This window comes from Suncus etruscus, chromosome 1, assembly GCF_024139225.1.
Source record: "Suncus etruscus isolate mSunEtr1 chromosome 1, mSunEtr1.pri.cur, whole genome shotgun sequence".
In the NCBI taxonomy this organism is placed as follows: domain Eukaryota; kingdom Metazoa; phylum Chordata; class Mammalia; order Eulipotyphla; family Soricidae; genus Suncus; species Suncus etruscus.
Genome location: NC_064848.1, coordinates 190,728,071 through 190,744,920, shown reverse-complemented (window position 1 = coordinate 190,744,920; position 16,850 = coordinate 190,728,071). Strand labels below are relative to the sequence as shown.

The following is a 16,850-nucleotide window of genomic DNA, read 5'->3' as shown; positions in this document are numbered from 1 at the left end:
TTCATGGCCTGCTTGGCCTACCAAAGAAAAAGTGTGTAAATCTCTTTAATCCAGTCTTTGTTGTAAGGCTGATATGTCTGGCTCTCAGCTTGGTAAATTAGGACAACTGAGGTTGGTCAGATCATCAGTAAAATCAAGCTGACTCATATCACACATGAGAGAGGGGGCTATTGATGCTCATTCTTCGTACACTTTTACAAACCCTTCTATGCATTCATTCACAGATTCACAGTCCAGCATTAAGTTCTACTTTCTGGCCTCTTGGTAGGCTGCACTAGTAAAATGCTGTGAAACAGCACAAAACTCCATGCAAGCTGCTCTCAGAGTACTCAGATTCTTAATAGCTAAAAGTTTCACCAAGGGGGTTATTATCTCATAACAAAATCTACCTTGGACTTGACTCTGAAGATGTCAATTATGACAATGAGAATAGTTCTTTGGGAGACACCTTAAAACAGATAGGAGACGGGGCCAGAGATAGCACAGGGGTGTTTTGCCTTGCAAGCAGCCGATCCAGGACCTAAGGTGGTTGGTTCGAATCCCGGTGTCCCATATGGTCCCCCGTGCCTGCCAGGAGCTATTTCTGAGCAGATGGCCAGGAGTAAACCCTGAGCACCACCGGGTGTGGCCCAAAAACAAAAACAAAACAAAACAAAAAAACCATTATATAGGAGCATTATTTCCCAAGCAGTTTCGCTTCCTGCTTACCTCTTGTCCTAAGCAACAACCAAACTCTTCAGACACTCTTTTCGCCACTGACATGGCTGCACTCTTCTGGGCTGGGTACACCCAATCTTGCCTCTAGAAGTATAGCCCGCTTCTGCCAGGTACTGAGTGATCTGTGTTGTCTTCCCAGATCCTGTCTCTCGATAACTATTAGGATCTGATTGTCATGCACAGCCTGAAAATCACAAAGCAAAACAAACAAACAAACAAAAAAAACAGTCATTAGAATCTATCTGTCTCCCGTCACTCAACAGTAAAATTAATGTTTTATGCAGTCAACAAAGGAGAAACAAGGAACATGACAGTATACCTAAACAATTGTTTCTAAGCGCCTGAAAAGATAGTATAGTGGGTAGGGCACTGTCACTGCAGACAGCTGACACATACTTGATCTCCAGCATTCTATATGGTTCTGAACCACAGCCAGGAGTGATTCCTGAGTAGAGAGCCAGGAGTAACCCAAGTAACCCCAAAACAAAACAAAATAAACCCACAATCAATCTATTATCATGTAAAGAAAAAACGTTGGTGATGTTTTTGTTGGGTGAGACTTTTGTTTTGGGGTTTGAGAGAGGGTGGGAATGGACCAGACTAATACTCTGGGATCACTCCTGGCAGGGTTCAGGGGACCAGATGTGATACTGGTGATTTACCAGAGCACTCCCTCTTACACCAATCTCTCTGACCCTGCCCTTTCTTATTTTACTATTTTTTGTGTTTGAGGGGCTATACCTGCTGATGCTCAGAAGACTGTACGGGATACCCAGGGATCAAACTTGCGTTAGTCATGTACAAAGCAGTTAGTTGCCTTCTCCACTACTTTTTCTTTGGCCCAGCCTATTTTGACTGCATGAGTAATAAAATAAAATCTTTAAGTATATAAAAAAAATCTTTAAGTAGGGGCCGGTGAGGTGGCGCTAGAGATAAGGTGTCTGCCTTGCAAGCGCTAGCCAAGGAAGGACCGCGGTTTGATCCCCCGGTGTCCCATATGGTCCCCCCAAGCCAGGGGCAATTTCTGTGCACTCAGCCAGGATTAACCTCTGAGCATCAAAACGGGTGTGGCCAAAAAAACAAAAACAAAAAAAATCTTTAAGTATATAGAGATATATTATGTTATTTGCGTTGTGTTTAGGACATACCCAGTAGTGCTCAGGGGCTACTGCAGGCATAGATCAGAGACCATGTGGTGTTAGTGATAAAACCTGGGCCATCTACATACAAAGCATGTGGATTAATCCTTTTAATTATCTCCATGGCCTATGTATTTTTGTTGTCGTTGTTTTGGAGCCACACATGGCAGTGCTCAGAGTTTAACCCTGGCCGTGCACTCAGGGATTACTCCTAGTGAGCTTTCTCTCTCTCCCTGCTATATACTGTGGTGTTCAGGGTTTACTCCTGGCTCTGCACTTGGGAATCACTTCTGGTGGGCTTGGGACCATATGAAATGCTGGAGACTGAACCCAGTTTGGAGCATGTCTAGCCCTGTATTTTCTTTCCTTTGTAAGTGCTCTACTACTGAACTACATTCCCAGCATTAAGAAAAGTTGAAAAAAAAAAGAAAAAGAAAAAGTTGAAGGGGTTAGAGAGATAATAGAGCAGGTAGAACATATCTGTGTGCCTTGCACACAGCTGACCCAGGTTTAATTCCTCGTGTCCCATTTGGTCCCCCAAGCACCTTCAGGAATAATTCCTGAGTGCAGAGGCAGGAGTGATACCTGAACAATAACAGGTATGGCCCCAAACAAATAAACAACAAAAGAGTTCATGGGACTAGAGAGACAGTACACTGGGTAAGGAGCTTGCCTTGCACACAGTAGATCCCTCAAGCCCTGCCAAGAGTGATCCCTGGACACTACTTGGTGTGGTCCCAAAACAAAAACAAAGATGTTTAATATATTGAAATTTGCATTTTTTCAAGTCCTGTATGCACGTGATTAAAAAAAATTAAGGTTTGTTGCTGCCTTTTTTTTTTTTTTTTTTTTTTTTTTTTGGTTTTTTGGGTCATACCCAGCTGCACTCAGGGGTTACTCCTGGTTCTATGCTCAGAAGTCGCTCCAGGCAGGCTCTGAGGATCATATGGGATGCTGGGATTCGAACCCATCGACCTTCTGCATGCAAGGCAAATGCTTTACCTCATGCTATCTCTCTGGCCCCGCTGCTACTTTTTTTTTGGGGGGGGGGGCCCACACCCAGTGACATTCAGGAGTTTCTCCTGGCTATACGCTCAGAAATCGCTCCTGGCTTGGGGGACATATAGGATACCAGGGATCGAACCCAGGTGATCTGGGTCAGCATGTGCAAGGCAAACACCTTACTGCTGTGCTATTGGTCCAGCCCCACTGCTGTACTTTTTTATGCAAAAATGGTTTTATTCAAAGGCACTGAGAAGAGAGGAGGAGAATAAGAAAAATCATTATTCATAGTATATATAAAAAAAAAAAAACAGCCCTCATCAGGGCTGGAGTAATAGCACAGTAGGTAAGGTGTTCGCCTATCATACAACCAACCCGGGACGAATCCGGGTTCGATCCCCGGCTTCCCATATGGTCAACTGAGCCTGCCAGGAGCGTATTTTCTGAGTGCAGACCAGGAAAAACCCCTGAGCGCCACGATGTGGCCTAAAAAAAGAAAATGAAAAGAAAAATATCTTTTGGGCCGCACAGATAGCACAGTGGTAGGGCTTTGCTTTGCAAGGGGCCAACCAGGGACCTATGTTGGTTCAAATCTCGGCATCCCATATGGTCCCCTGTGACCTGCCAGGAACAATTCTCTTTTTTTTTTTTTTCAGGCCCCCAATTTTTTTTTTTTTCGGTTTTTGGGTCACACCCGGCAGCACTCAGGGGTTACTCCTGGCTCTATGCTCAGAAATCGCTCCCTGGCAGGCTCAGGGGACCATATGGGATGCCGGGATTCAAACTGACCTTCTATATGAAAGGCAAACACCTTACCTCCGTGCTACCTCTCCGCACCAGGAATAATTTCTGAGCAGAGAGCAGAAATAACACCTGAGCGTCTCGTCTCGGGTGTGCCCCACGCCCCCCCCCCCGAAAAAAACCCTCAATCATGAAAAAATGCATATAAAACAGTGGTTTTTTTCTCTTAATCTCTTTCAGAAAAAACCCCTTTCAAATATTCATATACCTGTCACCACCATTAATTTTCAAACACCATCTCTCTCTTAGGAGATAAATCCCTGCCCCTAGCACAACCAAACCAAAGGGGCTTCTCACCTGGACCAGCTGCTCCTTCAGTTTGTAGATGGGCAGGGCTCTCTCTCTGCTCGAGGATTGACATCTGGGTCTTTTTTCCATAGGAAGCTTTGTGCCCCCAAAAAGCATGCTTCTTCCACTCCGGAATGTCATTGGGCATCATCCCCGATACCCCTCATGTTGGCTGCTATCTGCCGGCCTTCCGCTTGGAGGAAAAAGAGGAAATTCAGAACTGCACTTAAACTACTACGTCTCTGCCCCTTTCCCCTTTTCTCTGCCCCTTTCTGAGATTTGGTGAATTTCAGCCTCTTTCCTCCACTCTTGCTGCCACCATCTTCAAACTGCTCACCTCCAAACTGTTATTATAAAATACCCTGCTGAATGGATTCCTGGCATACAGTCAGGAATAATCTGAGCATCGAACTCAGAAACAAAAAAACAACAATTTAAAACATAATGGTGATGCTTACGGAAATAAACCACCACTCAGATATTTTTAAGTTTTTTTAAGTTTTTGGGGCCCAATAACCTGCGATGCTCAAGAATTACTCCTGGGGGTGGTTGGGGGGGGCATATGGGAGTGAAGCCAGATCAGCTGCATGCAAGGCAAATGCCCTATCCACTGTACTATTGCATCCTAATTCATCCCACATGTTTATTCTCATCCTATCCAGTCCATTCTGCAGGGTATCCTCAGTATACCCAGGAAATGCAATTTCAATGATGCTACTTCTCTGTTAAAATTTTCAGCAGTTTCCAGATGCACTCAGAAGTACGCTCCAATTCTTAATTCCACTTCAAAGTCCTGGCATGAAAGCCTATTCCCCATCTCTCTCTGCCTGTGGCTGTTTCCCCACCACATAGGTCTGCTTCCCCATTCCTCAGTCCCCAATACCCAGCTACCTCCTTTAACAGACTAATTTCTATTATCCATTATATCTAAATATTCCTGGAAAAATAAGTCATAATAGCTAGGATTGTGTACCATTAATCAGGTCATGATTTTTTTTTTTTTTTTTTTTTTTTTTTTTGGTTTTTTTGGGCCACACCCATTGACGCTCAGGGGTTACTCCTGGCTATGCGCTCAGAAGTCACTCCTGGCTTGGGGGACCATATGGGACGCCGGGGGATCGAACCGCGGTCCGTCCAAGGCTAGCGCAGGCAAGGCAGGCACCTTACCTTTAGCGCCACCGCCCGGCCCAGGTCATGATTTTTTTTTTTTTTTTTTTTTTTTTTTTTTTTTTTTTTTTGGTTTTTGGGCCACACCCGGTAATGCTCAGGGGTTACTCCTGGCTATGCGCTCAGAAGTCGCTCCTGGCTTGGGGGACCATATGGGACACCGGGGGAATCGAACCGCGGTCCGTCCGAGGCTAGCGCAGGCAAGGCAGGCACCTTACCTTTAGCGCCACCGCCCGGCCCCAGGTCATGATTTTTTTTGTTGGTTTGGTTTGGTTTGGTTTGGTTTGGTTTTTGGGTCACACCCAGCAGCGCACAGGAATTACTCCTGGCTCTATGCTCAGAAATCGCCCCTGGCAGGTACAGGGACCATATGAGACGCCGGGATTCGAACCACCGTCCTTCTGCATGCAAGGCAAACACTTACCTCCATGCTATCTCTACGGCCCCTCAGGTCATGGTTTTATTACTATCCTTTCCCACTTTAATTGAAGACCCCCTAAAGTAGCAATAATGTCTACTTAATTTCTTTCCATATCCCCAGCTGCCTAACTATTATTATTTGTTATAAGTGTCCTAGTGGTTTTTACTATACAAAGAATTACATGCAAGGGGAGGTTTAAAAGCTGAGTAATCTTTTTGGCATTGTTTTTGAGCTATATCCAGCTGTGCTTAGGACTTACTCTTGGCTCTGCATTCAGGAATCTCCCCTAGTGGGCTTGAGGGAACCATATGAGATGCCTGAGATAAAACCCAAATCATCTGTGTGCAAGGCAAACACCCTGCCCACTGTACTACTATTGTTCTGGTCCTGAAAGCTGGGTTAGATTTATAATGCAAAAATTTAATTTATTCAGAAGGGAAAAAATATCAGGGCTAAAGTGATAGCACAGCAGGTATGACCAATCAGGGTTCAATCCCTGACATCCCATGTGGTCTCCTGTGCCCAACCAGGAGTGATTCCTGAGTGCAGAATCAGGAGTAACCCCTGAGCATTATTGGGTGTGGTTCAAAAGTCAAAAGAAAGAATAACACAGGGGGCCGAAGAGATGGCATGGAGGTAGGGCATTTGCCTTGCATACAGAAGGACGGTGGTTCAGATCCCAGCATCCCATATGGTCCCCTGAGGATGCCAGGAGCGATTTCTGAGCACAGAGCCAGGAGAAATCCCTGAGCGCTGCCAGGTGTGATCCCCCTCCAAAACAAACAAACAAACAAACAAAAAAAAGAATAAAACAAACAAAATACTTCAAATATTTTTCTTATTTGGCAGGGGTGCCTCTCCAGAGTGCTAGGGTCACCAGAAATACACCCACCAGTGCTGAGAAGGCCAGGTGGTATCAGAGGTCAAATCCAAGGCCCTATGCATGCCAAGCATTGCTCATAATATTAGTGCATCTCCCAGGCCCAGAATACTTAAACCAAAGCTAAGGTAGCTCCTCAGTCTGCTCTGGCAATGCCACCTCCCTGTGTACTTGAAGGGGGAATATTTTTTTTTTTTGGTAAGCGCACACACATTACACACACAACACACACACACAACACACACACACACACACCACACACACACACACACACACACACGCTCGCGCGCACATAACCATCACCATCACCGATCCCCATAGGCACCTACCATCAGGCAAAGGATCAACCCAGTGCTTGTTGAGTCCCATGGGAATAGAATCCATCTCTGCTTCCCGCTGGGCCTGCTTGAGCTCCCGCCTCTCCTTGGCCAAGGCGCTCTGCATCATCGCCGCTTGGGAGAGAGAGCCATCAGGGTTCTAGGATAATGGAGTAAAGCAACTGAATGGGATCTCCACGTGCACCACAAAAATAAAACTAAAATACTCTAGTTTCTGATGGACAGTCAGAGCTGCCTTCCATAGTTTAACCAGGCTATGCAGATCAAACAGCTTCTAAACATCCAAAGCATTAAAGAAAGGAAACCATCTGAGCTTCCCAGGTTGAATCCCAACACTTCTTACCTTAACAATTTTAATAGGGCTCATGTCCATGCTCTGCTTGGTGTGCCCCCTCAGGAACGGTGGCTCTTCCTCAACCAGTTCAATCTCAAGGTCCTCATCTAAAATGCCCCCAAGAAGAGAGTTAGATAAAACCAAGAGAACTGACCACCTGCCAAATTTCCTCCCAATCCATTACCCTGCTCAATCTCAGAGGCTCCTTACCTTCTTCATCATCTACTTTCGGGAGAATGCCAGTCTCTTCATCAAAGTCTGGGAACTCTTCTTTGGAAAGAACATTGGCAGCAATCATCTAGGCAAAGAATAAAAAGGAATGTATGTAACCTGCTAGGACCTAAACTTCCTGGTGAAAGAGTTAAGACAATGGTTTCATGTAGGAAATGTGGACCCTCCAAGATCCTACAGCCCATCTGTGAAGGTCACTGACAACCTAATGCCTAAAGCCAATGGGCCTTGTACGTATGACCCCAGGAAGAATTAGCCTCTCCTTCCCTTATTCCCACAATACCCCATGCATTCCTTTCCATGTAATATGTAAACCTCACAATTAGTTAATCCCACTACACTTGAGTTCAAAGTGGGAGGCAGAATACATCTATTCGTAGCCCAAGATCCATGCACACAGTAGCTGGTGCTAATGCTGGTGATGGAAGCAAGAATGAACACTCAAGAGTCCTGCCAAATGCAGGCCTTCACAGGTCTGTGTCTGTTAGCTTACTTTATCACCGCATGCCGTATTTTATAGAGGAGGCACTGAGGCACAAAGGGAGAGTTGCTTGGCTCAAGATCACAAGCTGGTCAGATGTCACCCCAGGCTGTCATGTTCCAGGGCCTTCATAAAAGCACACAACCCCCACCTGTTTGATCTCCCACTTCTCAGGGTCAGAGATTCGGGTAAGGCGCTTCCGCTCCAACGAATCATCCTCTACTTCTGGGGCGCTGACAAGGGAGAGGTGAGTGGGTCTGTCTGGATTCCGCATCGAGGTCTCCTCATTGGTCTCCCCAACAAGATTTCGTCGTCGGTTCGGGTTTAGATCTTCTCCAGTCTCTTGATCTACATCCTAAGGTACAAAAACGGGGAGTCAGGTCATCTGATGTTGTCTTTAGTCTCCTTGGTCTTCAGATGTGGAAATACACTGAATTTATACCTTCATGCTCAGACTGGTCTTGGTCCCGGTGAAGGACAGCACTTTGACCTTGACTCTCTGTCCTTTGCTCACTACATCAGCCACATTGGCCACGCGGCCCTCTCGCCGGAGCTCTGAGATGTGCACCAGGCCTTCCCACCGTTTCCTGAGGGAGAACCAGAGATGTCTGAAACACATCTACAAACATTTCGTGCCCTCCCAACTTCCACTCTTGTTTGCCCTCCCAGAAATGATCACAAGAAAACACCAAAAGAGAGTATTAACTTCCCAGTAAAAAGACATGAGGTTGGGGTGGGGGTGGGGGGGAAATAGAGGGGAAGACAAGCTCTCAGCTGGACAGATTTCCTGAGGAATAATGTGAGAAGGAATAAATGTCCCTATGATGTCTCAAATAAAGAGTCAATTTTCTTTTCTTCCTGGTGGTGCTCAGGAGTTACTCCTGGCTCTGTGCTTAGAAATCACTCCTGGCTTGGGGGCTGATATGGGATGCTGGGAATCAAACCCACGTCTATCCTGGGTAAGTCACTTGCAAGGCAAACATCCTACTGCTGTGCTACCACTCCGGCCCTTAAAGAGTCAATTTCTAGGGGCCGGGCGGTGGCGCTAAAGGTAAGGTGTCTGCCTTGCCAGCGCTAGCCTAGGACGGACCGGACCGCGGTTCGATCCCCCGGTGTCCCATATGGTCCCCCAAGCCAGGAGCGACTTCTGAGCGCATAGCCAGGAGTTTGACCCTGAGCGTCAAACGGGTGTGGCCCAAAAACCAAAAAAAAAAAAAAAAAAAGAGTCAATTTCTAAAAATCTGTTAAGACTCATTTATTGAAAGTTATCATTAATCCCTTACAGCATTATATCGTTTCAAACACGAAACTCCAAGAGAGAGAAGAAATATGGCCCTTTTCTGGTATGAAAAGAACATCAGTTGGACCAAAGACAGTACAAAGGACAAGGCACTTGCCTTGTTTGTAGCCAAACTGGGTGGGAGGAAAAGAGAGCGATGGAGGAGAGAGGAAGGAAATCAGTCATTACCTCAGGCCCTCCAACTGCACAAAGCATCCAAACTGCATAATGCTGGTGACTTTGCCATTGTAAATGTCCCCGATGGCCGGTTCTTCGGGGGGAGGCCGATCCACATGTTTATCCCGCCACCTGTCCAGATTCCTCTCCCCATATTTGTCTCGGTCCTTCCGGTCTTTCAGGGGACTCTGACTTCTGCTTCTGGACCGGTATCTAGACTTTCCTTTATTCCTCTCCCGGGTCCGGGAACGGGAGCGAGAGCGGGACCGGTGTCTCCGTTTGTGGTCTCTACTGCGGTCTCGGTCACGCTCACGATCTCGCTCTCTGTCTCTCTCTCGGTCTTGGCTCCGGCTCCGTTTCTTCTTTTTGGTCCTGTCCCTAACAAAGCAACAGACGTTTGATTGGAAAAAGAAACCAGCCCACCTTCATCTTTGCATCCCTGAGCATCCATCACGGTGCTATGCACCGACAGGAAGTAACCTGCAGCGTTGAACTGAGTTTCAAACACAATGATATTGCTGCAGACCAGCCACAGATGGACCCACGTGTACATGCAGCCTCTGAGCCCAAATTTTTTGCTTCATAACATCTTTTTTTTTTTTTTTTTTTTTTTTTTTTTGTGGTTTTTGGGTCACACCCGGCAGTGCTCAGGGGTTACTCCTGGCTCCATGCTCAGAAATTGCTCCTGGCAGGCACAGGGGACCATATGGGACGCTGGGATTCGAACCGATGACCTCTTGCATGAAAGGCAAACACTTTACCTCCATGCTATCTCTCCAGCCCCTTCATAACATCTTAAGTTTATACTGCAAAATACAAGTGTGAGGGCACAATGAAGACGGATCAAGAATATGTGGTATGTGGCCAGCCAGGACTGTAAACTTGTCCAAAATATTGAGAATGGATTCAACTACTATAGCAATTCGCTTCAACTTCCAAATGACATGAAGGACATACCTGTGCTCGGTGTCTCTTGGCTTCTCCTGGCCTGCTGCACTGGGCATCAAAGCTTCCAGTTCTTTCAGAACATCCACAGCTACTTTCACATCGTCTTCATCCAACATGGTCTGCAAGTACAAAAGGCAACCAATTTAAAAATGTGTATTTCAGGGATGTCAAAACATTTGCCTTGCCTATGGTGACCTAGGTTCGATCCCTGGCATCACATATGATTCCCCGAGCCCCACCAGGAAGAAGCCTTACTCATCACTGGATGTGGCCGCAAAACAAAAAAATAAACAAAACAGGGCCGGAGAGATAGCATGGAGGTAAGGCATTTGCCTTTCAGGCAGAAGGTCCGTGGTTCAAATCCCGGCATCCCATATGGTCCCCCGTGCCTGCCAGGAGCCATTTCTGAGCATAGAGCCAGGAGTAACCCTTGAGCACTGCCGGGTGTGACCCAAAAAAAAAACAAAAAAACAAAACAAAAAAAAAAACAACAAACTTATGATACAAAGAAAAGTGCAGGGTAGGAGACATGCAACTCATTGTTGACAGTTTCAAAATGGTTATAAGTACCCGAACAGAAGGATTGTCTGGTTGGCACAGGACTGGGAAGAGTTCCTTCAGCTTTTCTTTCTCAGATTTCGGCTTAACAACAGGGTCTTGTTTCATAGAAAACATAAAGGAGTAAAAGAAAAATATAGTTAATACTTCTAATGACTTACAAAAACAACTTCAACATTAGACTTGTATCCAACTAAAACAGGTGTTTTGCTACATATTAGCCCTACACACCCATCACCCATTCATTATAAGTGCTATTTTATGTTCTAAAAACACTGATTACAAAACCCTCATCAAACTATCCAGGCATATTCATGCATATAAATGCATCAATATTTATTTCATTATGTCAGTTGTATTTTTTCCATAAGTTAGAGGAAATACCATTACTAAAATGTTGACCTCGGCAACTGTGAGAGGCAAACAATTGCAATTTGCAGGATGCTCATGACTGAAACCCTTCTGGAGACTCTGCTCGGCTTGATGTTCAGCTCACCTTTGCTTGTGGAAGGCTTTGATGGAGGCCGCATGGTTTGAATGAGACGTAATAAATTACTAATGAGAGAATCCTTTGAAAAAAAAGAGAAGAAAATAATCAGGTCCTCATTCAGTGCTTAAATCCACTTCAAAACAGGGATATCCGTGGGACTAAACAGATAAAACAATGGGAAGGGTACTTGCCTTGCACCCTGGACAATCAGGGTTTTATCCCTAGCACCCTATATGGTCCCCTCAAGCCTGCCAGGAGTGATTCCCTAGGCACAGAGTCAGAAGTAAGCTATGGGGCCCGGAGAGATAGCACAGCGGCATTTGCCTCGCAAGCAGCTGATCCAGGACCAAAGGTGGTTGGTTCGAATCCCGGTGTCCCATATGGTCCCCCGTGCCTGCCAGGAGCTATTTCTGAGCAGATAGCCAGGAGTAACCCCTGAGCACCGCTGGGTGTGGCCCAAAAACCAAAAAAAAAAAAAAAAAAAAAAAAAGGAAGTAAGCTATGAAGGTAGCTTACTCTATATACCCTACATATAGGGTATGCCTTCCCCACAGGAAAAAAAAAAAAGCCAAAAATGAATATCCTAAAAATAATAGTGGCTAGGCTCTGGATTTAGCTAACTCAATGTGAAACAAATCTAGTACCATGATTTCAGAGAAAGCTGATATTTGTCCCCTGGGGGCAGGAGATGTGCAAATGTAATTTTGGTCCCTTTAACTATTTTATTCTCCATGATTTATAACTGTTTCTAAATCCTAGTTTTTGTTTTCTACTTTCTGATTCACAAAAAAAGAATCTAGGGAATGGAGAGATACTACAGAAGGTAGGGTGTCAACTTTGCACACAGATGACCTGGGTCCAATCCCTACATCCTATATGGTTCCCCCAAGCACCTCCAGGAGTCATTCCTGAATGCAGTCAGAAATAATCCCTGGGCCCGGAGAGATAGCACAGTGGTGTTTGCCTTGCAAGCAGCCAATCCAGGACCAAAGGTGGTTGGTTCGAATCCCGGTGTCCCATATGGTCCCCCGTGCCTGCCAGGAGCTATTTCTGAGCAGACAGCCAGGAGTAACCCCGGAGCACTGCCGGGTGTGACCCAAAAACCAAAAAAAAAAAAAAAAAAAAAGAAATAATCCCTGAGTACTGCTGGCTGGGACCCAGAAACAAAAAAAGAAAAAAAGAATCTAAAGATTTGAGTCTGGAGAGATAGCTCAGTGGTAGGGTGTTTGCTTTGCACATGGCTGACCCAGGATGGACCTGGATTTGATTTTCGGCATCCCACATGGTCCCCAAGCCTGCCAGGAGTGAACCAGAAGTAACTCAAGTCCTATTGAGTGTGGTCCAAAAACCTAAATAAATAAATAAATGTTTTGTTTTTTTTTAAATGAAGACCCATTAAGGCAATCATGGAACTTCTATTCCATTATCCAGGGCACACCTGGTTGTATTACCACTGCTTCATGACACAATAGCATTGCACTTTTTTTTTTTTTTTTTTTTTTTTTTGGTTTTTGGGCCACACCCGGTGACGCTCAGGGGTTACTCCTGGCTATGCGCTCAGAGGTCACTCCTGGCTTGGGGGACCATATGGGACGCCGGGGGATCGAACCGCGGTCCGTCCTAGGCTAGCGCAGGCAAGGCAGGCACCTTACCTCCAGCACCACCGCCCGGCCCCAACATTGCACATTTAAGGGCCAAGAGGTACACCTTTCTATATCAAGATCCTATGTTATTTCTGTCAAAATTTTAAGTTCAAGAGGCCGAGGAGATAGCACAGCGGTAAAGCGTTTGCCTTGCATGCAGACAGACGGTGGTTCAAATCCCAGTATTCCATATGGTACCCCCAAGCCAGGAGCGATTTCTGAACACATAGCCAGAAGTAAACCCTGAGTGCTACTGGGTATGGCCCAAAAAGAAAAAAAAAAAAAAAGGGTCTCCAGATATACATACCGTAAATTCTGCACCATTTTTGACCAGAGAAGACTTAAAGGTGTCAAAGGTGGTGTTTTTCTCAGCAAGACTGATCACAAATTCGGCTGCAAATCAGAAAAAGAGTTAAAGAACAGAGAGGAAAAAAGGAGGTCAATTGTTAAGAGTATACACCTAACATTTGATCCCTGGCAATGCATAGCCACTCATGCCAGTCTAGCACCACTAAGTGTAACTCTGATGATAGTCAAGCATCACTGGCTTGCATCCTGTATGCAACAAGCTCTGAGTTCAATCAATCCCCAACATCAGAGCACTGCTGGGAAAACCTTGCTCACAAGGAAAACCTTCCAAAAACCCTCAACACACAAACCAAGAACAGAAATTCGATTGATAAATCAGTTTCAAATATGTGTTGGTTTGTTCTGTTTTTGCAGTGCCTGTGACTGAAACATGTGAGGACATGCTTTACCACCAATCCACATCCCAGGCTCAAATCTGTTAACCACAAACCATTAGGGTTGCAGAGATGGTAAAGTAGGTAAGATGCTTGTCTTGCATACAGCAAAGTGGAGCTCTATTCCCAGTGCTTCATATAGTCCATGAGCTGTCCAGGAATGATCTCAGAATACAAAGTCAGGAGTAAGCCCTGAGTATTGGTGGTATAGCTCAGGTCACCCCCTTCAAAAACAAAACAAGCAAACAAAGAAATCCCAATAATTTAGACAACTAAGATTATTCATTATCTGCTAGTGAATTTTTTTTCTTTTGGCTTTTGGACCACATCCGGTGGTACTCAGAAGTTACTTATGGGGCCTGAGAGATAGCATGGAGGTAAGGCATTTGCCCTGCATGTAGAAGGACAGTGGTTTGAATCCCAGCGTCCCATGTGGGCCCCCAAGCCTGCCAGGAGCTATTTCTTTTTTTTTTTTTTTTTGGTTTTTGGGCCACACCCGGTAACGCTCAGGGGTTACTCCTGGCTATGTGCTCAGAAGTTGCTCCTGGCTTGGGGGACCATATGGGACACCGGGGGATCGAACCACGGTCCGTCCAAGGCTAGCGCAGGCAAGGCAGGCACCTTACCTTTAGCGCCACCGCCCGGCCCCAACCAGGAGCTATTTCTGAGTGTAGAGCCAGAAGTAACCCCTAAGCGCTGCTGGGTGTGAACCAAAAACCCAAAAAAAAAAAAAAAGAAGTTACTTATGGCTCTGCTCAGAAATTGCTCCTAGCAGTCTCAGGGATGCCGAGAATCAAACCCAGGTCAGCCATGTGCAAGGTAAATTGCCCTACTCAATGTGCTATTGCTCCGGCCCCTGTGCTAGTGAATGTTTTTGGCAGAGGGGGTCACACCTGGCAGCGCTCAGGAGTTACTCCTGGCTCTATGCTCAGAAATTGCTCCTTGCAGGCTCAAGGGACCATGTGGGATGCCGGGATTCGAACCACCGTCCTTCTGCATGCAAGGCAAATGCCCCACCTCCATGCTCTCTCTCTCCGGCCCCCTTTTTTTTAAATTTTTAAATCTTTATTTAAGCACCATGATTACAATCATATTCGTAGTTGGGTTTCCATCCTAAACAGAATATCACTTCTTCACTAGTGCAACACCATCAATGCCCCCCTCTTATCCCACCCCTTCCAATATCGCAACAGTCATTATACTTCTCTCATTCTTTAGCATTGTCATGATAGTTGTTAGTGTAGTTATTTCCCTAACAGCATTCACCACTGTTTGTGGTGAGCTTCAAATTGTGAACCCTGGGCCCAGAGAGATAGCACAGCGGTGTTTGCCTTGCAAGCAACCGATCCAGAATCTAAGGTGGTTGGTTCGAATCCCGGTGTCCCATATGGTCCCCCGTGCCTGCCAGGAGCTATTTCTGAGCAGACAGCCAGGAGTAACCCCTGAGCACCACCAGGTGTGACTCAAAAACCAAAAAAAAAAAAAAAAAAATTGTGAACCCTTCCAGCCCTTAATTCTATTGTCTCTGGGCCTTATTACAGTAATGTCTTTACTTGTTCTTAAAACCCATAGATGAGTGATACTATTCTGTGCCTATCTCTCTCCCTCTGACTTATTTCACTCAGCATAATAGATTCCATGTAGATCCATGTATAGGAAAATTTCATGACTTCATTTTTCCTGACGGCTGCTAGTGAATTTTTAACTTTATCTCAGAAAGAAAAATATATTACTACAAAATGGCTCAGTACATTTAAGAAAAAAATCACCTAGTCCCCTGACATCTTACTCTCATCTCCTCATAACACCACTAATTACCTATATTGTCATTTAACTCTAGAGGTGACAATGTCCAAGCATATAGGCCACATCCATATGCACACACAAAACACACGCAGGAGAACATATTATACAAAAAAGGCACATTCAATGCTGCCCCTCCAATTTTTAACTGAGTTCCTAAGTTTCCCATATTAGAACTACTTATTATGCAAGTCTCACTCAAAAGACAAGCAACTTTTTGCTAAGCTGAGCATGAGTTCCACAAGGCAACTTTGCCAACTGCCTGGAGTCTCATCCGAAAACACAAAAGGGCAACAGTGACATTACAAACTCTTACAAAGCAGGCAAAAATCACTATGGACATCTGCCTTTTCCTAAGTGAAATAGAAATACCATCAGGCTGAATACCAGACTGAATAGCTCTAGCTTTGAACAAGCACCAACCTCAAGGCTTTCTCACCATCTACTTATGACAAGCAAGGAACGATGCATGAGAACCTGTAGGCTGGGATGTCGATGTCTCTCGTTTTCGACTTTTTTCTCCCCACTTTTAGGGGAGTGCAGGGACAAGGTCTGCCCCCTCTTCGCCCACACATGTTTTTCTTCATCTAGCAACTGTCAGTGCTCTCTGTCACATTGTGAGCACGATGTCACTGAGAAAAAAATGGCATTTGTCCTCCAGCAGCTGCAGCAGCTGCTGTGACGGTAGTTTAAAGATCTGGAGGCCTCATTTGACAGTTCTCCAGGCCTTGGGGGACCAGTTTCAGTGACAGCTTGACAGACAGACAGACAGACAGACAGACAGACAGACAGACACACACACACACACACACACACACACACACACACACACACACACACCCTCGGCTCATCTCCCCTGTTCTCCTTCCATTTCTCTAAGACCTCCTACCCCCCCCAATACCCAAAGGCCTCGGGGACCTCCCCAGGCTCACCCAGATCTTTGTCGTTGATCCCCAAATGATTGTCCAGCTCGGTGCAAACCTTCGACACCAAAGACAGATACTCGAGTTTGGCGAGTTCTTCCGCCGGGCCCAGTTCTGTCCCCATTCCAGCTGCCGCCAGCGCCACGGCCACAGCCATGGCGATGGGGCGTCCCACCCGGGAACTTCCAAGCCCTAGATGTGCTACCCCGGACCCTGCTCTGGGTTTCACTTCCGGGTTGGCGCGCTTTTCTTTTTTCTTGTTTACGACAATGACGTAAACCGGATGAACCATAGAGATCGGAGAGGAAGAATTTAGAGAAGGGCCCCACAGTGTGAGTGGGCGCCCTCTACAGGACTAGGAGGTTCTTGTTCCTCTCGCTACCCCGGGACGTTTCCTCTGTGCGATCCCTCGCTTTGTCGGCAGAGGGCGATAGTAGCTCGTAGAAGAGGCGCCCCGGGAGCCTATAAGGGGAAAAGGTGCTCTCTG

General features: G+C 45.9%; 1 protein-coding gene across 1 annotated transcript in view; it reads right to left on the bottom strand.

Annotated features, from left to right (window-relative positions):
- Positions 1–16,560, bottom strand: part of DHX8 (DEAH-box helicase 8) — a 44,257-nt gene extending 27,697 nt beyond the window's left edge. Inside the window, 17 exon segments of the mRNA XM_049778960.1 lie at positions 709–770; positions 773–868; positions 871–901; positions 3,957–3,992; positions 3,994–4,101; positions 4,103–4,140; positions 6,745–6,892; positions 7,097–7,194; positions 7,298–7,385; positions 7,951–8,154; positions 8,242–8,386; positions 9,268–9,633; positions 10,213–10,322; positions 10,774–10,859; positions 11,258–11,330; positions 13,202–13,287; positions 16,373–16,560. Coding sequence (XP_049634917.1) covers positions 709–770; positions 773–868; positions 871–901; positions 3,957–3,992; positions 3,994–4,101; positions 4,103–4,140; positions 6,745–6,892; positions 7,097–7,194; positions 7,298–7,385; positions 7,951–8,154; positions 8,242–8,386; positions 9,268–9,633; positions 10,213–10,322; positions 10,774–10,859; positions 11,258–11,330; positions 13,202–13,287; positions 16,373–16,520 — 1,923 coding nt within the window. The 5' untranslated portion in view covers positions 16,521–16,560.
- Between the last annotated feature and the right edge of the window lie 290 nt (positions 16,561–16,850).